Genomic DNA, 27943 nt, shown 5'->3' with positions numbered 1-27943 from the left:
ATGGGACAGTACTTACAGGGCCTAATGGTGCAGAGCTAATTGGCTTCTGTATTTCTTATTGACAAGGTCCTTGCACTTCTCAGCAGATTTATTTATTTTTATTGGTTATTTATAATGCGCATAATATACCCAGAGGGATCGAACCTGTGTTGCTCCATGTCGTCTTGCTTCCGAGCTATCCTCCCGAGACTTCAAAGATCTGAAGTACATTTAATGATACAGAACCAGAACTATTGAGCAAGTCTAACATCATCATCAGAATAAATAAACACTGTTGTGGTTATACAAGAGCTAATATATTTAAAGGGATGGAATTACTCAGAATGTAGCAGCACTATTCAATAACCCAAAGTGCTTAAGCATAGTTAATGTGAAAATACGACACTTCGAATGGATTGTGTCCTCCCACGTATTCCTCATCTTAGATATATCCTTACCTTCAGCTTTGCTGCTTTGGAAATTTTTTCGCTCTCTCCACCAGACGAGTTTCGACGTCATCTGTAGTATAAATGCCTCGAGCGCGCCCGTTGGCCTCAGCTCTGTTTTTCCGTTAGCTTCGCTTCAGATCGAAATAAAACGGCGATTCAGTCTTAAGCCATTATGTCGTCTTCCTCGAACCCATCTACTCCGAAAACGGGGTTTAAGAAGTGTCTAAGGTGCAGCAGAAAAATGTGTCTGACCGACCCTCACCATAACTGCCTCTGGTGTCTCGGGTCCGAACATCAGATCGATGACTGCGGTTCGTGTCAATCCATGACCCACAAGGCCTTGAAAGAAAGACGAGGTAAACTGGCGGTGGGGGAGGAATCCTCAAAGTTTTCTTCGAGAGGGGAGAAAGACTCGGCTGAGTCTTCGGCAAAACACCATAAAAAAAATCAGGATCGAGGAGTAGATCAAGGAAGTCCTCTTCTTCTTCGTCCAAAAAGGCGAAAAAGAGACGACACCGATCTCCCTCTTCTTCTTCTTCCTCGACTTCGGAGGAAGTTATTACTTGTCCAACTAAACACGACTCCCCTAAAAAGTGGGAAGCATTTAGAGAGTCCATGTTGAAAATTTGTGAGAACGCGGCCCAGACCCCCTCAAAAATGTCTGTTGAAGGTCATGCCTCTAGTCACAAAAGTGACAGAGGAAGGTCTAAAACTAAGAAGTCCGACAAGAAATTGTCGAGGGTGTCTTCTAGGGACTCTTCCCAGACACCTAAAAAGACAGACTCTACGAAAAAGACTTTCGACATCAATAAGTCATTAAAGACTTCGATGAAAACATCTTCGAAGCCTCTGTCGAAGGCTGTCGAGTATAAAGGGTCGACGACCCAACAGAAAAAAGTCACGTTGAATATTTTATCAATGACCTCGAAGATTTCTTCGACGGCGTCGAGTGTTTCGAAGACTACTTTGACAACATCGACTGCCTCGAAGATTCCTTCGACGCCATTTGTAGTGCCTTCGAAAACATCGAAGAATACCTCAACAACATCGAAGGTAACGGCCACGACTTCGACGCCATCGACGCTTCTGTCGACATCGACACCAGGGTTGAAACATATTCCTGAAAAAATATTTCACCCTGAAAACAGACATGATTTTTTCCATACTATGTCATCTGTGTATGGAGAAATGTAATCAGAAAATGAAGAATATGAAGAACAAGATGAACCTGAGGTTACATCAGCAGGGGTAAAATATGGGACAAGAGATGTTCCAGAGGAATTAATAAATCCTCAATCAAAAATGCAGGATTTGTATGAATGTTTACAGTCTGCAAGTGGAATAGACACATCTCCTGAATATGAATTTGAGAGCCCAGATCCAGCAGAACATGCTGATCTGGGTTACAGAAAACTCATGAATAGAGTAAGAGTTTATGGGGTGGGGTAATAATGCACCTGTATACCAGGATGATGACATGACAGATATTTTGTCAGGAGGTCCTCAACCAGACCCCATACTTCCTTTTCATATTGCCCTGCAAAGGAGAGTAAATGCTGCTTGGGAAAGACCGGAATCTAGTCCAGAAGTAAATAAAAAATATGTGGCAAAATACAGACCTTGTAACTCTGACCCAGAGTATTTGAGTAAACATCTTTCTCCTGAGAGTCTTATTAGTTCAGGCAGCCACATCAACAAAAAATGCTGCATACCCCACTATTCCCCCTGATAGGGATGACAAGAAAATAGATACTTGGTCGAAAAAGATCTTTACATCAGGGAGCATGGCTCTGAAGTCTACCGATGTATCTTGTACATTGGCTAGATTTAATTATACTCTGTGGGACTGCATGTCAGCAGCAGCTCAACACATCCCGGAAGGAGAGGAACGTGATGGTTTCCTATCCATAATTAAGGATGGTAAGGAGGCTTCGGGAGAATGCCTTCAAGTAGGTTTGGACACTGCTGACAGTATCAGCAGGTCCATGGCGTCTAGCGCAGTGCTACGCAGATTTGCGTGGCTAAGGAAGTCAGGTTTTGCACCAGATGTTCAATCTAGACTCCTTAACATGCCATTTGATGGCTCGAGGTTGTTTGGCAGCAAGGCGGATGAAAGTTTGGAGAAGCTGCAGACCTCCAAGGCAGCGGCAAAGTCACTTAGTGCCGCTATGCGACAACCTCAGCAACGCCCCTACACAGGCTCATCTTCCTGGAGGGGTCGTCCCTTTCGTTTTTACTCCTCATTTGGGAGAGGAAGGGGACAGGCCAATCAAAGGGGGCAACGAAAATGTCCTCGGGGGCGAGGAAGAGGTGCTAGATCTGCCCCAGCAGCAGCATCTGTCCCTTCAGCCGCTGCTGGAGTTGCCGCAAAACCACACTGAGGTTTTGACTCACAAGACCCCAGTGGGAGGCAGGATCTCACAGCATCTGAAAGAATGGTGGGGCATTACTTCAGATGTTTGGGCACTGGAAACAGTATCCCAAGGTTACTGCCTTCCTTTTCTAAAGAAACCTCAGAATCACCCACCGGAATACAACTCTACCAAAAATCCAGACACGCTCCTGTTGCAGGAAGTTTTAACCCTGCTCCAGAAAGGTGCAATAGAACATGTACCTGTAGCGGAGAGGAACAAGGGTTGGTATTCCCCATATTTCCTCATTCCAAAGAAGGACGGAGGACTGAGACCCATCTTGGACTTGAGAAACTTGAACAAGTTCCTCAGGAAGGACAAGTTCAAGATGGTCACTCTTTCTCAGATCCTTCAGGCTCTCCAACTTCAAGACTGGTTGGTATCATTGGACCTTCAGGATGCTTACTTTCATGTGCCAATCCATCTCAAGCACAGAAAGTACCTGAGGTTCGCGATTGGCAACTCTCACTATCCGTTTTGAGTTCTGCCTTTCGGGTTGACCTCCGCGCCAAGAGTTTTCACCAAGTTGATGGCGGTCGTGGCAGCGAGTCTCAGAAGAGGGGGGATTCATGTCTACCCCTATTTGGACGATTGGATGATCAGGGCACGTTCTCCAGAACAAGTCCAGGATCATCTATCCAAGACTTGCCACTTCCTTCACAGACTAGGGTTTTCTCTGAATTTAAAAAAGTCAAACATGATACCATCACAGAAGCTCCAGTTTATAGGAGCAGTCTTGGATACTCGTTCGGGCATAGCCTCGTCTCCCGAAGAGAGAGCTCACCACATTCTGCAGATGGTGACAAAATTCCAGAATGGCCAGTATCTACCGGCCTTCGATTTTCTCAGGTTGCTCGGCCTCATGGCATCCTGCATTTTTCTGGTGCCAGAGGCCAGATTGAGGATGAGATCCCTTCAATGGGCCCTCAGGACTCAATGGTCCCAATTGTCAGGGAAATGACAGATCTCTTACAAGTTCCAACCAGAGTAGCTCAGGACCTACAATGGTGGCTTTGCAAAGAACACATCCTCGAGGGGCAATCTTTTTGGCAGCCATGGCCGGAGATCACTGTAGTGACGGACGCCTCACTCACGGGGTGGGGAAACCACACCAACGATCTGACAATCAGCGGTCGTTGGTCTCCATCGGAGTCCAGACTACACATCAACCTTTTGGAGCTGAGGGCGATCAGACTAGCGCTGAAGGCCTTCCTGCCCTCTGTACGGGGAAAGAATGTCCTGATCATGACGGACAACACAGTGGCCATGTACTACCTCAACAAGAGAGGAGGAGTAGGGTCACTGCCACTGTGCAGAGAAGCAATCCAGCTCTGGTTCTGGGCAATACAAGAAGGGATCTCTCTATCTGCCATTTACCTAGCAGGAGAGCAGAACACAGCGGCGGACGCTCTGAGCAGGCAGAGCACAGTCTCTCACGAGTGGGAGATAGCTCAGGAAGTCCTTGTGGAGATCTTCGCCCTTTGGGGAACCCCTCAAGTGGATCTGTTCGTGACCATTGTCAACAGGAAGTGCGAACTGTACTGCTCAAGGGAATTTCGCCCGAGAGGAGCTCTAGGAGACGCATTTGTAGTAGAGTGGGAATTTCCTCTTCTATATGCGTTCCCTCCAGTCCCTGTGACCTTCACGACATGTCCATCTGCCCTCCAATACGTCTTCCAAAAAGAGAGGATCTTCTCTCGCAAGAGGGAGGTCACGTTCTGCATCCAGAGGTCAACATACTCAACCTTCACGCATGGCTTCTGAGAGGTTGAGATACAAGGATTGGGACCTTCCGGATGATGTTATGGAGGTGTTGCTTTCGGCCAGAAGGCCAGCAACAAAATCTTTGTACCAGTGTCGTTGGAATAAATTCAGTAACTGGTGCAGGGATAAGAATGTGGATCCTTTTGAATGTGACATTCCAATGGTATTATCTTTTCTATTACATTTAGCTAATCTGGGGCTCCAGGTTAAAACAATAAAAGGATATGTAGCAGCGCTATCTATCTTCAAGCGCTCATCAGAAGAAAGATCTCTTTTTAAGATACCCTTAATAATACAATTTCTAAAAGGTTTAAACAATGTTTTTCCACCAGTACCTTTTCAAGTTCCTGTGTGGGATTTAAATTTGGTACTTAAATTTTTGACGTGCACCCTTTGAGCCTTTACATTCTTGTCCGTTAAGGCTTCTTGCATTAAAAACTATACTTTTAATTGCATTGACATCAGCCCGCAGAGTAAGTGAGTTGCAGGCACTTTCGAGTGGTGGTCCTCACACCATCTTTCATAAAGATAAAGTTGTCCTTCGAGTTAAACCATCTTTTCTGCCAAAAATAGTTTCAGACTTTCATCTGTCACAGAAAATAATTCTACCTGCGTTCTACCCTCCTCCTCACACATGTAAGGAAGAGGAAAGACTGCATAGGCTAGATCCCAGAAGGGCTCTAATCTTTTACATCTCAAGATTGTCAAAGAAACGTCAGTGTGATCAACTTTTTGTGGGATACACTGGCTGTAAATTGGGACTAGCCGTAACCAAACAAACATTATCAAGATGGATAATTTTAGCCATAACAGAGTGTTGTAGGCTAGCCGGGAAAGATCCCCCTGAGGGCTTAAGAGCCCATTCAACTAGGGGCATAGCAACTTCAACAGCACTTAAGAGGGGTGTCCCTGTGCAAGATATTTGTGCAGCAGCCACATGGTCATCCATGCATACTTTCATCAAACATTATGCTTTGGACTCAACTACATCTCAAGGAGGTTTATTTGCCAAATCTGTACTACATTCAGTACATGACTAAAAGGCATCTGTACTCCCGCCATCCAATACAAAACTGCTTTGGGAGTCTATCTAAGATGAGGAATACGTGGGAGGACACAATCCATTCGAAGAACAAGTTACTTACCAACTGTAACGTTCTTTCGATTGGATGTTCCTCCCACGTATTCCTCATCGACCCTCCCATCCTACCCCACAGTACAGTTTACGTGGTTTACCCTGTAAATTCTTTCAAGGCTTGGGTCAATAAGAGGCACGCCTTTGTTTATAATACATGGGCTCTGATACGAAAAAACAGAACTGAGGCCAACGGGCGCGCTCGAGGCATTTATACTACGGATGACGTTGACACTCAACGGATGCCGCCGAGGGACATCGTCGCCTCGAGTGGAGCGCCCTCTGGTGGAGAGAGAGAAAAAATTTCCGAAGCAGCAAAGCTGAAGGTAAGGATATATCTAAGATGAGGAATACGTGGGAGGAACATCCAATCGAAAGAACGTTACAGTTGGTAAGTAACTTGTTCTTCTCACCATTGGGACAGTACTGCCTTGGCCAGAGTTTCACACTGAAGAAGTGAGCAAGTGATCCGGGGTATGCAGCCCACACACACGCATGGGATTCCCATGCACCCACTTGCAAGATTTGCACCAAATTAGTGACATTGTGCTCCAAGGTAGGAGGCACACGCACAGTCTTTGCTCTGAGGTTTGACACACTTACAGGATGGGATGGCATGTCGTTCTCCCATCCTAGTTGTGTTGCTCGTCCTTTTTAGGTCTACTATAACCTGGATGATTACAGAGGGGTGGAGTAGGGGCAGTATTGGCCTACTGGAATGCAACTGGAAGGCTTAAATCTCCTTCTTACTTGACTTTAGTATATGCAGTACATGCTAGCCAATGTTTCCACTGTTCTGCACCCCCCGCACCAAGTTGGCGACTACGTGCAAATGCGGTCATATAACTGCTGGTGATGTCCCTTCCTATATTTGGGCACCCCCCGGGAAATTCATAAAGCGGTTCCCCTGCCCAATTTATTTATTTGTTCAATGTTTGTCGGGTCCGCGGATACGATTAATTTATTTATTTCTGCAATGTTGGGTCCGACCAATAAACCGGGCCGTTGACAGAGGACTTTTACTGCCTCGGGTGCCCCCTGGAATTGGATTATGCTTCTTTGATTACCACAGAAGTAAGGGATGTGTATTACAGAGATAAGCTATTACAGAGATAAGCTGGCAAATGTATTGGGCACACTGCACAAGTTCAGGCAGCATCAATCATGCTTTGTAGAGGATAAGATATGGTATTTATAACGCGCCTATACACAAGTGTTTCGAGGTGCGACAAGGCAAGGGAGGGGGAACAACGGGAAGACAGACATCGATCTTACTAGGCCAGGTGTCATTCAGATTGCGCAAGTGCATGGGCAGGTGGAATGGGAAAAGTGCGTGGGGGAAGGGAGAGCGGAAAGTGCAGTACAAGGAGTAGTAGAAAAAATAAGATAATAAACAGCCAGAGGTGGCAAGTGCAAGTTAAGTGCCGACATAAGTGCTGGTACGGGGACTGAAGGGATCCAGAAAACAGTCCCCAGGTGCAGGGGTTGCCAGGGAGGCAGTGCAGGTGTGCAGCTGGCGGTGCCTCGGCCCGAGATCAGGCAGGGTGGCCAGGTAACCAGTGCAGTTTCAGCCAGGAGTTCAGCAGGGGAGAGGGAGAGAGAAAGCAGAAGCAAAGAGGAAGGTTTTGAGGTACTTCTGGAACCAGAGATGGTTCTCCTCAAGTTTCAGGAAGGTAGGAAGGCTGTTCCAGAGGGAGGCCCCTGCCGAAGAGGGAGATCTACCACCAACTTGTTGCTTGGAGAAGCGACTGACCCTGAGGGAGTTGGAGGCAGATGAGCGAAGGGCTCGGGAAGGAAGGTATTTAAGAGAGAGTTGAAGGTATTGCGGCCCCAGGCCCCAGAAGGCCTTGTGGAAAATGCAGAGGGTTTTGAACTTAATCCTCGCAGCCACTGGGAGCCAGTGCAGAGATTTCAGTCCTGGAGGGATACGATCCCTGGGCTTGAGGCCAAGGACAAGTCTCGCAGTCCTGTTCTGGATAAGTTGCAGAGGGCAGAGAGTAGAGGCAGGCAGATTTAGATATAGGCTGTTACAATAGTCCAGCCTAGAGAGAACCAGGGCTCTGGAGACATTGAGCTTTTGGGGGAGAGGAAAGGAAGACTAACTCTGAGGAGGTGCAGCTGGTAGGGTGACTTCTTAGAGACGTCAGAGATGTGAGGAGAGAAGGAGTGTGTGGAGTCGAACATGACCCTGAGGTTTTTAGCCTCAAAGGTGGGAGCAGGAGGAGGGCCAAGAGAGGCCGGCCAGAGAGCTACAGGGAAGGAGGGAGCCGGTGTGCCGATGAGGAGAATCTGTCTTGCTGGCGTTAAGGCAGAGGAGAGAGGTTAGACCCCTGGGGGACACCACAGGTAGAGTAGAAGACAGAGGAGAGGAAGGACCCAAGTTGGACCTGTTAGGGTTGGTCAGAGAGGAAAGAGGTCAGCCACGCCAGAGACTGACCAGTGATACCCAGGTTATCACGGAGACGGTTGAGCAGGATGGCATGGTTGACAGTATCATAGGCAGAAGAGAGATCAAGCAGGATGAGGACGCAAGGGGTGTTAGAATCAAGGTTGGAGAGCAGGTCTTCACGGATGTTCAGGAGAGCAGTTTCCGTGCTTCTGGCAGCTCTGAAGCCAGACTGATGGTCATGCAGACAACCAACAGATTCAGGATGGAGATTCAGCTGGGAGATAGCCAGTTTCTCCAGGAGCTTGCCCAGGAAGGGAGTGATAGAGATTGGGCGATAGTTAGCCGGGCAAGTGAGGTCAGCAGAAGGGGGTGCACAACGGAGTGCTTCAAGGGGGATGGGAAGACTCCAGTTGCGAAGGAGTGGTTGCAGAAATCAGCCAGTGCAGGAGCCAGGGAGTCGATGTGGTCCTTGATAGTTTTGGAAGAACAGGGGTAAACCTGTTTCGACGAGACTTTCATAGATCGGACTTGTCTAGAAACCTCGTCTGCGGGGAAAGGAAAAGGAGCGAGGAGAGGTGGCTGCAGAAGGGCCAGTGGAGGAGCAGGGAGTAGGGGGAGGGAGAGGATAGGAGGAGAGTGCGGACAGGATGTCCTGAGTTTTTGAGACGAAATGAGGCCAGTGCCGCAAAGAGGGCCTGGAAAGGAACAGGAGAGGTAGAGACTGCGGCAGGATTGGCCAATTTCTTGCAGATTAGGACAATGCTGGCCTAAATTTGGCACAATCAGCATGCCAATGTGTTACATCAGTGACAGTGTTGTCTTACACTGTGGACACATTGATCATTAAAATGTGTTGTGTTCTACAATGTTCTTGTCTGCTGTTGGTGACATGGAATGTACATGTTCCCCTTTAGAACTGATTGTAAATTTATGGCTTTTTGGTAACTTTTCCTGCTGTAAAATGCACGATTTCAGCCCCATATTTGGAAAAAAAAATCTTGGGTCTTGGGGGCAGGGGGGGAACCCCCCAAACCCTCCCTAGATCGTTATAGCTCCCTTGCTATGCTCGGTCGCCCCCACTATTTCAGAGAAATATCAACACATACACACTGCAAGAAATCGCAAGAAACTAACCTTTGATCACTGCCCCCGACACCAAAATCTATCTTTGGGACTGCATGGCTATGGCTGTGATGCTATTGTGTCAAAGGTCACACACCATCGCTTTTGAATATACTGCTTTGGGTGAGGGTGTTCACTTTTGGCTCGCCGGCCCACCCGGTGATAAAAAAGTTAATGCTTCGGCCCCACATTCAAAACGGTTGGACAGGCCTGCCCTATATCATCTGTCTGTCACCTGCCACTCACTTCACAAGCTGGGCTTCTCCCTCAATTTAAAGAAGTCCCATTTGACACCTACCTAGCGGCTCCAATACATCGGAGCAGTGCTCGACACATCCCTGGGGCAGTGTTCGCCTCCCCAGGTGAGGGCTCATCACGTTCTGCAGGTGGTGGATAAGCTTCAAAGTGCCCAGAGTCTCCCGGCGTTCGAGTTCTTGAGGTTGCTCGACCTCATGGCATCCTGCATTTTCCTGGTGCCAGAGGCCGGGCTGCGGATGAGATCTCTGCAGTGGGCTCTCAAGATGCAGTGGTCGCAGTTCTCCGGCAGGATATCGGATCCCATTCAGATTCCGCCCTCGGTCGCCCAGGATCTTCTGTGGCAATCTGATGAAGGGTGCTCCATTTTGGCAGCCGTGGCCGGAGGTGACGATCGTGGCGGACGCGTCCCTCACAAGTTGGGGAGCTCATGCCAACGAGTTGACAGCCAGCGGTCGTTGGTCTTCATCGGAGTCCAGACTCCACATCAATTTGTTACAGCAGAGGGCCGTAGGGCTAGCGCTGAAGGCTTTTCTGCCGTCTGTGCGGGGGAAGAATGTCCTTATTATGACGGACAATACAGTGATCATGCACTACCTCAACAGAAAAGGGGGGCAGGGTTACTCCCGTTGTGCAGGGAGGCGATGCAGCTCTGGTTCTGGGCCATCCAGCAGGAAATTTCCATCTCGGCAGTTCATCTGGCGGAGACGAAAACGCGCAAGTGGATCTCTTCGCCACCAGTGTCAACCGGAAGTGCGCAAGATTCTGCTTGCGGGACGCGTTCGTAGTGGAGTGGTCCTTCCCACTGCTGTACGCGTTTCCTCCAGTCCCTGTCATTCCACAAGTGTTGCAGAGGTTACAGAGGTTCGGTTCCCGGATGCTCCTCATTGCTCCAGCATGGGCCAGGAGAGCGTGGTACCCGGACCTTCTAGATATGTCCATCTGTCCTCCACGCCGTCTTCCCTAACGAGGTGATCTGCTCTCACGGGAGGGGGGGCCGGTTCTCTATCCAGAGGTCAAGTCTCTCAGCCTTCATGCTTGGAAAGGTTGAGGTTTAAGGATTGGGACCTCACCGAAGACGTGATGGAGGTGTTGCTTTCAGCCAGAAGGCCCGCACCGAAATCCCTGTACCGTTGGTAGGGAGAATTCTCATAAATGGCTACTTTCCCTTACCTAAAGAGTTCCCCAGCAGCTTTGCTGGATTTCTAGGATTTATTTTTCTCACCTGGTAAGAGTGTGAGCCTTTTTTCCCCACTCTTACATGTGTTTACCTGAGTGTATTTTCACTGTTTGTGTGTTCTTGGGCACTGGAGCCTCACCTACTCCAGGTGCACCATGTTTTGTGTTACACAGCACCTTCAGTGCAGTGACACAGGGTTGTCTTTGAGACTTCCCACTGACTCCATTTTTCTGGGGCTTACTACTGTCCCCCAGAAACAGGTAACGTTGCCATTAACTTTATATAGTCACTTAAAACTGCAGACCCTGTAGACCCCATCTTACATGGAGTACTGGAAAGGGTTAATTCTTATCCCTTTCTGTCTGTGCCTCTTGGAGCCTTGTTTCGCTCCCTTAACACTAAGACTTGGCTGGTGGCAGTGGTATCTACCCTAACTTTCCTACTGCGATCATATTATATAAACGTGCTATTGTTCCAGGTTATTATAGTAGCCTCGAACAAAAACCCGCTTGACCAAATACATTTTATTTTGGTTCCAGCTGGGTTTATTCGCCATTTCTTTTTGTTAGTCTTTCTCGTGTTTTACTCTGCGCGCCAAACCGGGGTTGATTACTTTGTTTGCTGTCTTTTCGCGGGCTTCTGCACAGAAGCCCTCCTTAAGGCGCCTGATAGTTTAGGTGGGCAGGCTGTGAGGGAGGGATCTTCTGACCCCTGCCATGGGTTGCCTTAGTAACCCAAGTCACACTCTTGTCTGATTGGCTAAGGGGACTGGCCTTGACAGGCCAGCCACCCTGTTGTGTGATTGACAGCCAGGCTGTATGAATGGGGAAAAACTGCATAAAAAGCCGGCCTCTGGGACTGGAAGAGCAGAGTCACCACTGGAACGAAAGACCCAACGAGGAATTGGAAGAAGAGGACACCTACCATGACTGAACCGCCCGGTGAAGCCCTGCTGCAGGTCCGAATCTCCGAATCCGACGACAGAGAAGATCCTCCAGGAAACTTCTTCCCTTGAGCTGGTGGGACCAACCAGTTCACCCAAACTTCAAGCCAGGACCCCTCCTCTGGTTGAATTTGATGTACAGAGCTACAGTGGGCCGGAAAGCCAGGAAGGTCGGACCCTGCTTGGGTTTTAAGGAGCGCACCTTTTATTGGTTGTTTTGCTCTGCTGCTGGCTTCTTCCCTGGGTGGCGCAGGATCCTCCAGTCTTCCTACTTCTGATCAGTCCGACAGTCGCTTCAGGAACTGTGAGCCTGCAGGAACCACCAGGAACATCCGCCCCAGCTACAGCTCCCTCTCCGTTTTAAGGTACTGTGGCTCGCTCGCTACTGGGACATCACCCGATCACTTGTGCTACGAGCAGGAGGGGGAAGAGTCACAGCCACCGGCGCGGAAGAATTTTAGAATGCAGCCGTCTTGGTCGCCGCCGGTCACGCCCCCTCTAAATGGTGCATTATTAAGCACCCAGCAAGTAACGTTAGGAATACATGAAAGAATGCACATTTCAATGTGTGGGGAGGCCTGGGAGAAATAATTGAGAAAAATAAAGTAAATCACTTTGAGCCGCTAGCACTGACCAAAAAGAACAATTTTTGCTGGGGTTGAACAACTTCACAAAGATATTTTTAGGAAATAATGTACTGTGCTTTTTTAGGCAAATTGAGCCAGTGCCATGCACATGAAAAATGAGCTGCTATCCGGTGGCGTTTTAGGCTCTGCTTGGCATTTGATGGTAACACTTAAACGTGTTCAGTTGTACATTACCTAACATGTGGCTACTATCTCAGCTGTTCTGGTGAATAGCTCAGGAGTGAAGTGCGTACCTCTGCAAAAACACTTGTTTATACAGCGCTTAGAAGTTGGAGGAAACTAGCAATACCTGCCATGTGGGAATGCTAATTATTATACCGTGCATCAGAGGCACTAACTGGAATTGGATGGTATTACTCGGCCATTTAAGACTGCACTTAGCATATGATAGGAACTGGCGTGCTTGGACTGCACTTGACATTTGGCGTCTGTACCATGAAATGAAATGATATTTTATTTATATCGCGCTCGTACTCAAGTGTTTCAGAGCGCGACCAGGCAAAGGGAGGGGAACAGGGGAGAACAAAAACAACGATCTTACTAGGCCCAGCTACATTGGCCCAGCTACATTGACAACGGTCAAGTGCGTGGGAAAGGGAAAAGGGGGAAAGTGCATGGAAGGGGGAGAGGTGGAAAGTGCGGAACAGAGGAGAGAAACAGAATAAATTAATCATGCGTTAGACATTAACTGGTAATACCGTGGCTTGTGAGGCTCTGCATGACATATGATAGCAGCAGTTGGATATGTGAGTCTAAATATTACATTTGGTGAATGAATGATGCATGCAGGTCATTAACTAGCATTACATGGCATTCATGGGGATTTTGAGGCTGTGCTTGCATAGCATGTCAGCAACAGCACTTGTAATGCTGCGCCTTTACAATAGAATGTGCTATCTAGGTGCCAACACAAACCTAATGTTCACTTCCAAAGCCAAGCCATATGGTTTGTTTCTTTCATTTGTTAACATTTAATATGAAAGGATATTGGTAATGTTGTTGAATGCTCCCACGTACCACCCATGAAGACAGCAGACTGACCTGCCTTCACCCCGAATTGGAAGTTGATAGTAAAATAACACTCAAAGGTTTAGTGGAGAAGTTCTAAACCTAGCAAACATGCTCCTTATCAGCTGCATGGCTGCAGTGTTTCTTGTTGAAGCAGCGCCAGAGCAAAGTTCAGCCCTGAGGGAGCCATAGCAAATGGCCTGAAGAGCATAGAATGAACATACATGCTCTAATCGAATGTGGGTGTCTCTTTTTTATGGGTGATCGTGTCGAAGGTTGCTGGAATGGCCAATTTGTCATGTAAACTTGGTGTGTTTTTGTCAGTGTTGCTTTTTTAGTGTGTCCCCTATGGAAGAGAAGGTGGATTCTGACCCTTAGTTGGTGTGAATCTGTTTTGCGATTCATGAAAGATGATGTTCGTTTCCACACGTTCCTAAAGTTGATACAAGAGTTTTTCAGGTATTTTTGCGTTGACAGGGGGTGTTGGAGATGGCTAGTAGATCGCCAGGTCATTCGGGTTAGCTCTGGTTGTTTTCAGCAGAAGTTTAACATAAGCAGTTTTGAAAGCTTCAGGGGTGACACCTTGTTCTGTTGAGGAAGTGAGCAGTTATCGGAGGAGAGAGGCGTGTCTGGGTTGTTTGACTATGACCTTTTATGTTTCAGGTGCATGGGCCTTTGGGACATCTTGTTGGTTTGTTTGATTGTGATACTGAAGTCTTGCATCGATCGACCAGGAGGTAAAAGCTCCCAGTGCTAGGTTTTGTTAGCTTGAGAGCTTTAGTTAGCCCTCTCTTGTCAAGGTGTGCTGGGTCTGTAGAATGTTGATGCTTGTGTGTAGCTCCTACATTGTGGTGGAGTTGTTGGGATGTGGTTGATGAGATGTACGAGACTGACCAGACAGTTAACGATTTCATGTACTTGACAATGCGGACATAAGAACCACATTTATGCATCATAAATTTGCTTTAGTCAGGAGAAATCCTGTGTGTTTAGGATGTACTTTCTGGTTCCAGTTCCTATCATTTTTGTATTTGATAGCTTTATTTTTTCTCTGTCTATCTTTTAATTTTCTATCACTTGAAATAAAGCTCACCCTGTGAGACGCCGTCCCCCACATCTGGATTGCGTAACAATCCGTGAAACAGTTTTTGACCACCTAGCCCCAGTTTTCTATTTCAAGTGTTTTTGTATGGTGGAAAAATACTTTGTTTGGGAGACTTTCTTTGCACTGTCAGTTCCTCAACCAGCCTAAGCTTCAATTGTGAAATCATAACCAGTCATGTATATGGTGCTGTTTTTATCAGATTGGAACCATTCAGACTGCATGAACCCTTCAGAGGTCTGAACCTGTGACTTGCAGATATCATACTATACTCCTACGTCCCGTCCCCTTTCCTCCATTCTTATTTATTATATGCATATAACAATTAAGTTTTACATATTTTATCAATTCATCACATAAATATTTCTTTCTAAAATTCACATCACAAAAATCATCACAGATCTAATAATATAAAATATCTTTTGATAAATCTTTTAAAATTTCTAAAATCATCACATAAAATTTCATCATATAAAAAATTTAGATTCAGATCGTTTCCTTCTACTAGCTTTTCCCACACACTGTGAATGTCACACGTATACATAGAATTATCATACTTCATCAGAAATTGTCTTCGTATTGTGTCTAGACTTTCGCACTTGCATATAATATGATGTGCTGATTCAAGAACATTAATACCGCAAAGGCGACAGAATCTAATTTTGCGGGGTATGCCCACTCTGGCGCCTAATATTTCTAATACATCACATGAATTAAATTTGAATAGTAGTTACCATCAAATGGTAGAGCAATTAGGGTATGACACCTGATATTTAGGTTTCATCACTCTTAGTGTCATGTATTCTACAAATACTCCACTGTTGGATTTGGTTGCCAGATTTACTATTCTTTGTTCTCTATCAGTTTCGCAAATAATTTTTTTCAATTTACATTTTATCTGGGCCACAGAATATAACAACCAACAGTGACTCATTTTTTATCAATTTGTGGTAGATTAATCTCAATCTATCTATTGTTTTAAAATCAGTTTTGGTGTCTATCACCTCATATTGCTCCATCATTCGCACCATGAATGTATCATTAGCAAGCCGTGTTAATTTTGCATAGAGTATAGCTGAGGATAGCTGCACTTTACTTCTTATGCTGAGTATATCACATTCTAGCATAATGTATTCATAGGGCAATGTTTTTGGCATTCGCAGCAATAACCTTAGCATTTTTGCCTCAAATTTATCAAGGTCATTGCCAAATTTGCTTCCCCAAATTTCTGCTCCGTAGGTCAGACAGACAATTTTAGCTGAGTATAATTTAACAACTGTTGCAACTGAATAAGTACCCTGATTACTAATGAACTTGCTTAACGCCACGGTTGCAATCGTACATTTCCTTTTAGTTTCAAACCAGTGTTTTTTCCATGTGAGTTTATCATCTATGATAACTCCTAGGTATTTATATTCATGGACCACTTCAATCAGTTGTTGGTTTAGTGTTTACCCACCATTATATCTTTTCTTATTAGACTGCTGTATTTCTAACTTCATAATTTTGGTTTTACCAATGTTAACAACGAGGTTATTAGCATTGGCAAACTTTTCAAGCTCATCTAGTTTTGCCTGTAGCCCTTTAGGCGTATAATCAAGCAGAATGAGGTCATCTGCGTATCCCAACCATCTTAAGATAAGATTGCCTAGTTTGATGTCATTCATGTTTGTATTATTAACATTTTTAAGGAAATCTGCGAGATATAAGTTAAACGGGGTAGCAGCTAAAGTGCACCCCTGTTTTACACCTCGTGAAGTCTGAATATTTTCTGATAATTGCCCCTCGGCATCTAACCGTATTCTAACCGAGGTATCTTGGTACAGCAACTGGATCATATATAGTAGCCCGCAAGGTATCTTCCAGTGCTCTAATTTGGCCCATAATTTACTACGAGCTATCGTATCAAAGGCTGCTGAAAAGTCTATATAAGCTACATATACTAGCAGCCTTTGATTTTTCCAGGAATATTCGACTGTGTTAACTAAAATGGCTATGTTATGGGCTGTAGATGACCCGCATCTAAATCCAGATTGATACTCTGGTAAGATCTTACATCTGGTTATCCACTGGTTTAGTTCACTCAGCAAGACTTTACCAAAGATTTTTCCTGGGATGTCTAGCATTGCTAGCATCCTATAGTTGGTAGGATCTTTACAGTCTCCTTTTTTATAGATGGAGAGTATAATACTTTTCTTCCACATATTAGGAATCATCCCATGTACTCCTATCCATTGGAAAACAATATATAAGACCTTAGCCCATTTTTCAGGAGATTTATGTAATAGTGCATTGCAGGTGCTATCAGGGCCAGCAGCTCTGGACTTGGGTAATTTTCTTATTATTTTAATTAGTGTCCACTGTATAGTTACGTTTCCATTACATTTTTACAGGTTTAAAATCAATTTCTTCTTCCACTAAGGTACCAATTGTATTAGTGACATGGGTAATCCATCTATTTACTGATACACAGTTGATCGGGATAGTCCTTTCTTTTTTCTCATTGATGATATCCCACATCATTTGGTTGTTCTTATTATTAGATGCTTGGGCCAACGAGCGCCACGTCTCTTCCTTTTTTTCTTTTAAATGGTATTTCAGCCATCTTCTATATTCAGTCTTAAAGCTACGTATCTTATTTGTTGCTTGTTCATCTTTCTCTTTGATACAATTACCGATATCTTTCCGTAGAGTTTTTCTTTTTAATTGTATTATTTTATCAAATTTCTTGTGATGATCTATGTTCCATCTTTCATTAGTTGTCTTATATTTTCGTTTGTCGCCAATGGATTCTCTTATCTGCTCTGTTAGTTTTTCGAACATATTTAGTACACTGTTTGCGTCATGCATTTCACTTGTATAAGCTAACTCAATGAACTGTTCCAACACGGGGTTGTGCTATGGCATTACCTTTCTCTATATTTTTTGGATTCCATTTTATTTTGTTTCCTGCTATATTTACTCCTATCTCACCATTTATTTGATATTTATCATTCTGAGAAGTCTTAGTGGTTAGCAGGAGATATAATGGGAGATGATCACTTTCATCTCTGCATCCTACAGCCATGTCATTTACCCATGAGCGTGCTCTTTTATTCACTATCATATAATCTATTGTACTCATGCTAGTTCCAGATATCTTTGTCACATTCATCTCCCAGTCGCCAGGGGTGTTTCCATTCAAAACTGTCAGCTCAAATTTATTTAGCAGCTTTATCCATTCTTTTGCATTTTTATCCAAGTTTTGAGATACAGGTTCAGATAAATTTTCCTCTGCGGCCACCTCAGATTTATGATTTATTCTTGCATTAAGATCGCCTACAATGATCAGCGGTAAAGTATTACCAGCTTCGGTAAGGATTTTAGTTAGTGTGGCAATATTTTCTTTACTGCATTTTGCTTCTGGAGGGTTGTATATGTTTATCAGAACAAAAGTATTGATTGCTGGTGTCTTGCATGAAACCAATACAGCTAACACCATTTTTGTAGATTCAGGATGTCTGACTCCTTCCCAAGGTTGTTTGATGGAAATAAGGAGCCCGCCTTTAGGTCGACCTCGCGGGCCTTGTGTAGCTAGCAGTGCTAACATGATTGCTACATCCATCTATTTCACAGTCACCGGTCGGCCATGTTTCCTGTAAGGCTATAATTCTAAATGTTTTATTATTACCTAATAGTCCCTCATCACCATTGTAGTGAGAGTTTCTTCGGGTGTTCCAGGAAAGTATAATATCGGGGGCATCAGGAGCTTATTTCAAAGTGTGCTTTAAAGGCTGTGGGAAGCCACTGCCAATACCCATCTGCAATCTCTTGATAGATAGGTTTCTCAAGTATGTCACTTACAGATTTCTTATTCTTCGATTTGGTTTGTTCTTTTGATTTACATAAGTCTTTCTTATTCATGTCTGCTTCTTTACTCATTTTTTGTTCCTGTTTTTCTTTTGGCATGTATATTTCTCTGCATGTATATCCAAAAAGTTCAAACTGGTGTCTATGACTAAAAATGTATTCATGTATTGTCTCATCTTGGCACCATAAATTAGTAATAATTTTATTGGCACTAACTACTTGGTCGACAATTTTGAAATCTTATGTGCCGATCATCCTCAATGGAACTATTGACGCACATATTTGTAGCACATGGCTTCGATTAAGGAGTAGCATCTTAGTTGTATCTATTTTTTCTGTTTGCAATGCCTTAATTGTATCTCTCATATTTGGTGATGTTGCGTTATTGTTGTCAGAGGAGTTTTTACTTTTAGCTACTTTTTTTAAAACTTATTTTTTCACTGCATACCTTATTTTTCCTTTTGTTTGTTCCACTTTTATATAGCATGCGCACATCTTCCAAGATCTCATCTGCGTTATTCACCCTTTTTTAATTTATTTTAGCTTGTTTTTTTCTTGGACTCTTAGGTTGAATCAGAAAATCTCTTATCAGTATCTGGGAGCTTTACTTGTTTTTTTGTTTTTTGTCTATTAGCTTCTTTACTAAGTGACTCATGTATAGCTACTTCATGTGTACCAACATAGTTATCTTCTTTATACATAGAAATACCTTTAGGACCTCTACTTACCACTTGCGTATTATTTTCTATCTCTAAGTACTATTTTTTTCAATTCTGTCAATATATTGGGATCAACTATACACCCGTTCTTGGGTGTTTTTTCTTTATTTGTGGTATACATTGCAGCTTGACCATATCTCTTTTTCTTGTTAGTCGTCTTCTGCTTCACCTTTCGTTTTGGTTTACAGCTCACACTTGATCCAGCATTTTTCTCTTTGATGTCATACTCTTGTTATGTTATATTCAGTGTCTTTATTAGCTAAATCACTTGCTATATATTTTACTTCGTTTTCACATTGATCAATTTTTTTTGATTTGGGCAGTTCTTGCTCTAGATTCCTTCTAGTATCCGTATTCGTAATGCCATCACATAGTTTCAGGTTGTTTCTTTTACTAGTATCGTATAACAGTGAGTGAATGGCTAGTTTATTGTCCATAGATTCACATTTTTCTACCAGAGAGACGAACACATTTTCTAGGGCCTGAAAAAGTTCTTCTGTATTCATACTTACAAAACTAGTATCTTGTGAGGTATCATGTATATGGACACTAGAATTATTTGCTATTGGTTGAGTAATCGGATTGTCTTTTACACTGTTGTTAATTGCTAAATGTACTTTCCCAATAACAATCAAACCTGATGTTGGGTCTATTTCAAACCTTTCACCAGGGTAAGTGGCTCATATTTTTCCTTAACCTCTTCGTGCAGCGATTTGGTAACCAGACCAGTAGCAGTTTCTTTTGTTACGACATTGTGGCTAAAAAGGGGGCCACTGTCTATAATTTGCTTCATTTTATCATTTTCGTAGCTTTTTCCCATCAGTTCACTTGTTGGTATTTTTACTCTATGGGAGTCGTATTCCTCGACATAAATAGTACAGCATAGTTCAGGTATTGTGGGCATCGAAATTTGTGTGATTAATTTGCTACTGAGACATGGAAAGGCAGCTGATAAATCTTCCATGATTTCTGTGACACAGCTATCAACATCATTGGCAAACATGCTAGTCTTGTTAGATATAAGTGATGAGGTCTGCACATTTTCAACTTGTTCAAAAAAAAAAGCTCATTTTAGCCAGCTTACCTTCAGTTAGCAAACCGGGGTGGGTGATGGTCTTCCTTTTGCATGCCCAGCTAGCTTTGGCTGGATCTATTTGCTTAGAGGACGCAAACCCATCCACGTGTGATGCATGGGAATGATTGCACTCTATCTGAGGAGTTTTAAATGATCTTAGTTCCATTACGGTCAGTGGGGTAATTTGGACGTTAGCTAGACTAAATAATCTAAGAGGGGAAGAGGGTGTGTCGCAGGAATCACTGGAGGACGGGGAACCTAATTTCAGGCAGCGCACTGAGCTCCGCGACCAGTGAACAGTCAACAGTCACTTTCTGTTCACTTCCTGGTACGCTGCTGGCCAGGTATTTCACAGCCCTTCCTGTTGGGCGGGGGGCGGGCTTCAAGTGTCGGAGCCAGTAAGCATGAGCTACGTTGGAGAAAACACACAGAGATCTGTATTAGAAACACCTTGCGAGTTAGGCGGGAGTTAGCACTAACGTAACACTGATGTCCAGGAAGGGGCACGGGCAGGGAGGGGCACGGGGGGGGGGGCAGGGGGAGTGCTCGGGTGCGGAGGGGAGTGAACAGGGTAATCCAGGAGGTGGAAGAAAAATAGTTACATCAGGGGATGTCCAAGACACGAGATGTGTCGCAGTGAATTCCTTCCTCCTGTTAGAAAAACAAACTCCACACGAACAGAGTGACACAGTCAACAGTCACTTTCTGTTCACTTCCTGGTGCCCCATACTTATGGAACATTCCTCCGTCCTGTGGGACGGGACCAGAGCACTTTGTAAAAAGCATCAAAACATTTTGCAAACATTTTAATCCTCCTTCTCTTTCTGCGCGTGGCCCGGCACGCGGCCTTAACCCCGCCCATCTCGGCTCCATCCAGTGCATCGCCCATCAGTCCTTTTCTCAGCTCGTTCGGGACTGGACGCACTTGCACCCGCGGAAGATTTGCTTCCCTTTTTTCCTCTCTGGCTTTCGCTAGTGATCGTGTACTAGTCTGTCTATGTCTTTCAAACTAGACTTTCTAGATTGTTCGTGTTACCGACGCTTCGCGAGGGCGGACCCCCATCCTCTTTGTCTCGAGTGTTTGGCTCCGGACCACCGTTGGGACTCCTGTTTTTACTGTGATTCCCTTTCGGTCTGGGCACTTCGTCGGTTGGAGCGCAGGAAGGTTTTTCGACGTACCCCTCCTTTGCATTTTCAAGCTTTTATCGGCCAAAAGAAGAAACGCCCGGTAAGTTCTTTACTTTTTAGAGCACCCCAGCTGGGAGATATCTTTCCGGGTTCTTCCCGAGCCGGGAGGAGCGTTAGTCACTCTCACCGGGGATTGCCCCGAGGTGCCTTCTGGGCCTAAAAATTGTACCAGAGTTTTCTCCGAAGGTCTCCGTAAGGGGCCTGTGAATACCGGAGTACACTCCAAGGCCCCTCCTGTGGGGACTGCTTGTAGACCCAGTTCTACTGAGTCGTGGGGCACCGGAGCTATCTCTGAGGCCTCTTTATCGGCTTCCCTCAAAAATAAAACCGGGTTGCGCCCCGAGGCCTTGGTAGGGCTTGGTGTTACCCAACGGATGTTCGAGGCCCGCGCTTGTAAGGCTGTTAGCGGACCTGGGTCTGAGGTCCCTCGTACAGAGGCTAAAGTTACCGACAGTTCTGAGAGGCCTGGCAAGGCCTTATCGGTGAAAGTTGTTTCTCACCGTTCCCGCTCTTGTGGCGACGCCAGAACTGTTGAGGGAGCAAAGAAGGAAAGTTCTTCCTTTACCGGCAGTGCTGAGGTCCTTCTTGAGAAGGCTAACTCAGCTATTGGTATGTCGCAGAAACATTCCAGGCCTCATAGTACCGGATCGGTCGAGGTTCCTTATGTAAAGGCTAAAGTGAAGACCCCTGATCCATCGACAGGGACCCCTGCCTCACTTCCTCACGTGCCGCAGTCCCCCTCAGGTGATGGCAAAATGGTGGCTGCTCCCGCCACAACCACGGCATCCATTTTGGGTGCTTCACCTGCAACTACGCCAACAGCCTCAGGTGCAGGGCTTGGTTCTGTGGGTGAACATAAAATTCCTTGTGCGCATCCGTTTCGTCCAGTTTACGACTGGAACGCTCGGATGCCCCTTCCGCACAATGTTTTGTTGCCTGTAGGGTCGGCACCGTTGACTTTTGTGGACACTTCGGGGATGGGCCTGTGTGGCAACCCTCCCTGTTGTGTCCCTGGAATTATCCCCCTCACGAGAGGCCTCCTCCGGTAGCTCAAAAACCGTCTCCGGAGGATGCCTTTTTCGGCAAATTTCAGACGCTCATGCGTACCGATCCCATGAGGGAATATTTCAAGGGTCTTTTTGGGGAGATATGCCCACATGCGCCTCTGGCTCCACCCGCTCCTCCGGTGGCTCCGCCCTTGCCTACGGTGCCTTCCCCGACCCTTCCGCCATTGCCTCCATTGTTCCCTGTGGACAAGGCAGTGCCTGACACGGTTCAGCAGGATCAACGAGGACCTGCCCCGCTCTATTAGAGCTTTTCATGACCGGGTACTGGACATGATGTGCTTTTTGGATGTTCAGGTGCCCGAGGCACCCGCTCCGCAGGAGGGTGTGCTTTCGGGGGCGTTCACCCTGTCTCCTTTGGAGCATACCGGCCTGTTCTTGCAGAAGGACGTTTTGACCGAGGTCCATAGGGTCTGGGAGAAGCCACACTCTGGACTTTTCGTCAATAAGAAAATTGCCACACGATTCAGGCTGCATTCTTCGGAAGAGGTGGGCCTGTCGTCTTGTCCACCCCCCTCCTCCACAGTAGTGGCTGCGGCCACTTTACAGTCCAGGCTTGCAGCATCCTCTTCTACGACGGCTACTCAGGTTCTGGGGAAGGAGGACAAGCTCCTCGACTCCCTTGGGAGGAAGATTTTCGCTAACTCGGCCTTGCCGCTCCAGCAGGCCAATGCAGAACTGGTGTTAGCGGGGGCGAATATGAGGATGTGGAAAGGTCTGTCGGAGTTCGAGGAGTTCATTCCGGTCGAGAAGCTGGAAGACTTTAAGGCCGGATTGTCCGATGCCAGGGTCTTGGCCCAGGATCTGCTGGAGGCCGCGGCTCATCACCTAGACACTTCAGCTCGGGGTCTTATACTGGGAGTTAACACCTCCCGACAGGCATGCAGGACAAGGTGTTGGACCTTCAGTTTGACGGTAAGGAGCTTTTCCATTCTACAACGGATGTGGAGCTGACCAAAACGAAGGACAGCACCCAGACAGCTAAGTCCTTGTCCGTCCTGGCTAAAACTCCTTTTAAGACCCAGAGACAGTTGTCGCAAAGCCGGCCCTCCTCTGGTTTCAGGGGCTTTCTAGACCGGAAATCCCGCAGAGTGGATATTCCTTTGGGTAATAACAGCCGGAGGCAGCAACGGACTGTTTTTCTCCCGCTCCTCAGCCTCCTCCTCCTCAGGTTCAGGTGGTAACACCACTGAAAAGCCTGCAAAATGAGGGTTCTCCGCGTTCACACGAGACCCCGGTGGGAGGACGCATTGCGTCTCATTGGGAGGCGTGGCAGTCCATCACCGAGGACAGGTGGGTCTTGTCAGTCGCTCAGGCAGGCTTGTGCTTACCCTTACCCCCTGCCCACCCTTCAACCCTCCTTTCCAGCAGTCGGGGTCGTCTTCCTTAAAAGCCGAGATTCAGAAACTTCTGGATCTCAGAGCTGTGGAACCTGTTCCCCTTGGGGAACGAGGGGAGGGCTTCTACTCCCGACTGTTTACGGTGCCCAAACTCAACCAGGCTGGCCTGTGCACCATCCTAGTTCTTTCCCAGTTCAATCTTTTCCTACCCCAAGAGAAATTCAAGATGATCACGCCTGGCCAGATACGGTCCTCCTTGCAGACGGGCGATTGTCTCAGCGTGGTGGACCTTCAGGATGCGTACATGCATATTCTGATTTAGAATCCACACAGGAGATATCTCCGCTTCTCTGTGGGAGAAGAGCACTTCCAATTTCGAGTGCTTCCTTTTGGCCGCAGCTCGGCGCTGCGTGTCTTCACAAAGATGTCGGTGATTGCGGCCTATCTTCGTCTGCAGGGTATCCATGTGTATCCGTATTTGGACGACTGGCTCTTACGCAGCCCGTTCCTTTTGAAAGCTGACGGCAATCTTCAGTCTCTCCTCCAGCTCCTGTTCCATCTTGGGCTGTTGGTGAACTGGCGGAAATCTTCCATGACGGTCTCTCAGGACTTGATTTTCCTGGGTTTCGCTGGAACACGATCGTCTGCAGAGTGTCCCTGACCGGGGACAGGATGGCGGATCTGTTGGCCACATGTCAGATGTTTGCGCAGTCGGAGAGCATGTCGGCCTGGTGGTTCCAGAGGCTTCTGGGCCTCATGGCCTTGTGCGTGTTGGCTCTTCCTCTTGCCCGTCTCAAAATGAGGCGGACTCGGATGGCTCTTCGGAGTTCTTGGCTTCAGGCTGTGGATCCGGATTCCAAGTTGATAACGATTCCGGCTTTCATGAGAGCAGACCAGGATTGGTGGTCGTCTCTCAGCAACCTGTCGGTAGGGGTGGGGTTTCAGGACCCAGCCCCGATGGTAATGGTCACGACGGACTCCTCCCTTCTGGGGTGGGGTGCGACGTTGGACCTTCTTCAGGTCTCGGATCTTTGGTCGCCTCAGGCCCAGCTCCTTCACATAAATGATCTGGAGCTTATAGCGATTTTCCTAGCGCTCAAGGCGTTCAGACCGATCATTGCCAACAAGGTGGTCTGTATCCGCACGGACAATGTGGTGTCGATGTATTAAATCAACAAGCAAGGGGGAACCAAGTCTCCCCCCCCACCCCCTCATGGACCTGTCCATCCAGTTTTGGGAGTGAGCAGTTCTTCATGGTGTCTGGCTGCTTGCAGTACACATCCCGGGTCAGCTGAATGTCACGGCAGATGCCCTCAGCTGGCGGACGATGGTCGGCTACGAGTGGGAGCTGAAGGCGGAGGTCCTCTCATGGATTTTCCTGCGTTGGGGCACACCGGAAGTGGACCTCTTCGCTACGGCGGCAAACCAGAAGCTTCCTCTGAATGCCTCCAGAAGTGGGCTGGGAGCCTGCTCTCTGGGGGATGCTCTCGAGATTCCATGGCACAACATGAGGGCTTATGCTTTCCTGCCGCTACCTCTAGTTCACCGGACGATTCGCAAATTGATGAACTCAGTGAACTGTTCTCTTCTACACATAGCCCCGTGGTGGCCGGCCAGATTTTGGTTCTCAGAACTTCAACACCTGTCAGTGTATCCACCGATCAGGTTGCCGATGACCCCCGATCTTCTTCACCAAGGGGAACAACAGCTGTGGCACCCCTCCCCACAATCGCTCAGCTTGGCGGCATGGTGCCTGAGTTCAAGTCTTTAGAACATCTTAACTTGTCTGCAGATAACCTGCGTATTATCCAGGCAGCCAGAAAACCCTCGACTAGATCCCAATACAGAAGCAAATGGCTCAGGTTCTGTCATTGGTGTTGAAACAAGCAGTTGGACCCAAGGGGTCTACAATTGACAAGGTACTGTCCTTTGTATCCCATTTAACAGAGTCGGGTGTACACGTTCTGTCATGTAGAACTTATCTTTTGGCGGTTTCCGCTTACCTATCTACGGACCAATGCTCTTACTCTCTGTCTAACCCAGTGGTTAAGAGGCATTTTGCAGGTTTGACGCGCCTTTATCCTCTGATTCGTAGTCCGCACCCAGCGTGGGATCTAAATGTGGTCCTGACGGCGTTGTGCCATAAACCTTTCGAACCAATGGCCACGGTGGACCTCAAGCACCTGTCGTGGAAGGTGTCCTTTTTGGTTGCCGTTACTTCAGCAAGGCATATGAGTGAGTTCCAGGTTTTGTCGGTGGAGCATCCCTTCTTGGTCTTTCACAAGTATAAGGTGGTCCTACGGACAAATCCTTCTTTCCCTGCCGGTCTTTTTTCCGAACCCTGCCTCAGAGGCGGATCGGGTTCTGCATTGCCTCGATGTTAGAAGGGCTTTTAAGTTCTATCTGGACAGAACAGCCGAGCTTAGGAGTTCTTCTCAACTGTTTGTGACCTTTGGTAATCCTCAAGGTGAACAGGCTTTTAAGGCGACTATTTCTCGATGGATCGCTGCCTGCATTACGGAGTCTTACACTGTCCAAGGGCTGAAGCCTCCTAAAGGTATTCATGCACACCTGGTGCGGGTCAAGGCAGCCGCGGTTACCTTTCAGAAATATTTCCCCTGGAAGACCATCGCAAAGGCGGCCACTTGGGCCTCCCCATCGGCTTTTTGTAAGCATTATTGTCTAGACATGAGCTCAAGATCTGATGCTCGGTTTGGTCAGGCTGTGCTGAAGAACCTTTTTCAGTAAGGGTTTTTTTCCATTCACCCATATAGTTCCTGTAAGGAGTGCTTGGGAATCTCCCATAAGTATGGAGGAAAGGGGACGGGACGTAGGAGTATAACCAGGTTACTCACCGTAGTGACCACCTTACTCCTAGTCCATAGTCCCCTTTCCTCCATACGCCCGCCCGCCGTCCCCTCTTATAAGGTTCCTCTGTTATTGCTAAGAGGTCTTTGACCTGGCGATAGAAAAGGACTGATGGGCGATGCGCGGGACGGAGCCGAGATGGGCGGGGTTACGCCTGCATGCCGGGCCTCGTGCAGAAAGAGAGGAAGGACCAACATTTTTGCAACATTTTTGGATGCTTTTTACAAAGTGCTCTGGTCCCGTCCCACCGGACGGAAGAATGTCCATTAAGTATGGAGGAAAGGGGACTATGGACTAGGAGTAAGGTGGTCACTACGGTGAGTAACCTGGTTAATCTTGGCACCAGTTGTTCACCTCTGTGAACTCTGTTGCAGGCATTTATACAATACATGGTTGCGTGAGCTGTAGAACAGTTTTTGTGCTTTGTATCCAAAAATGCAATGGTTGGAGATGTAGATGGATAGATCTTTTATTGGTTTAGAAGTAGCAGTTAGGTTTTGATTTTTTGCTACTCATAATTGTTCTTATGCCTTAATCCTACATGTTTCTTTTCACTTGATGTCATTTCTGATATCACTTGTCGAACTCAACGTGAAATTCTTGTTTTTTTTCCTTTTACATGCCAGTACGATTGGATAAAGTCACAAAATCTCTTGAAGGTAGGAATATTGTATTCTTTCTCTGTGACCATAGTACCGAGGATGACCCTAAACAGTTCCAACATAAGCTTTACCTTAGTGATAACCAGTAGAGCAGGAAGCAAACATGCAATTAGATATGGAAGGAAACCTGGTAGTCTGTTGGAACATGAGTACTTCAGTACAGTACTACAGATATGAACATTGCTGCCCAGCATGTATTATGCTTGGAAGTAACAGATGGATATTAGGCTGGCATGCTATTCAGATCCAAGCAACCACGTTTCTGTTTATAGATGGAGAGCAGTGACTTTCGAGGAGGCTAGTTGAAGTCGACTGGTCTGCTCAGTGGATAACCACATCGGTAAGGCCTGTCATTGCCTTCAGTCATTGGTTAACTTTGAATACCACAGGATTTGACATCTGTTGAGTACTTTTCCTTGATAACGATTCATTCAAATAGTATGGTAAGGTAGTGTTGGAAGTTGATAGCGATGGCATCCTCAAGAAAGGTATCCTTTACTTAGAATAAAGTTTGTTGGGCAGAATCCTAGTGGACTATGGGTTTTTCTGTGGACATTTCAAATGTTTACCCAGTACAAATTAAGATTATAATTGTGTTAGGATACTTGTAAAGTACTAACTGGTAATTGTCTTTCTAATACGCTTACAGTAATTTAAGTCTGATAGAAAACTGTACTACATCAAGGCTTACATTTAAAAGTACGACTGTGAAGTAGCCTTTGATAAGTTTCTTCTTTAGTTGCAATTTCAGTATTTTACTTTGCAAAAACGTGTTCCAAAGTGTCTATTGTGAT

General features: G+C 46.2%; 1 protein-coding gene across 6 annotated transcripts in view; it reads left to right on the top strand.

Moving 5' to 3' along the window:
* The window catches only part of ACBD5 (acyl-CoA binding domain containing 5), an 803722-nt gene that overhangs the window by 285572 nt on the left and 490207 nt on the right, over positions 1-27943 (top strand). For 5 of the 6 annotated variants that reach the window (XM_069648119.1, XM_069648117.1, XM_069648121.1 and 2 more), the window contains one exon: positions 27114-27146. The exons of the other annotated variant lie outside the window; for it this stretch is intronic. In XM_069648119.1, the coding sequence (XP_069504220.1) occupies positions 27114-27146 (33 nt within the window). The remainder of the gene's footprint in view (positions 1-27113; positions 27147-27943) is intronic. 6 annotated transcript variants of the gene reach the window in all.

Source organism: Ambystoma mexicanum, chromosome 2q, assembly GCF_040938575.1.
Source record: "Ambystoma mexicanum isolate Mex_15411 chromosome 2q, UKY_AmexF1_1, whole genome shotgun sequence".
Lineage (NCBI taxonomy): Eukaryota > Metazoa > Chordata > Amphibia > Caudata > Ambystomatidae > Ambystoma > Ambystoma mexicanum.
This window is presented reverse-complemented; position numbering and strand designations above follow the sequence as displayed.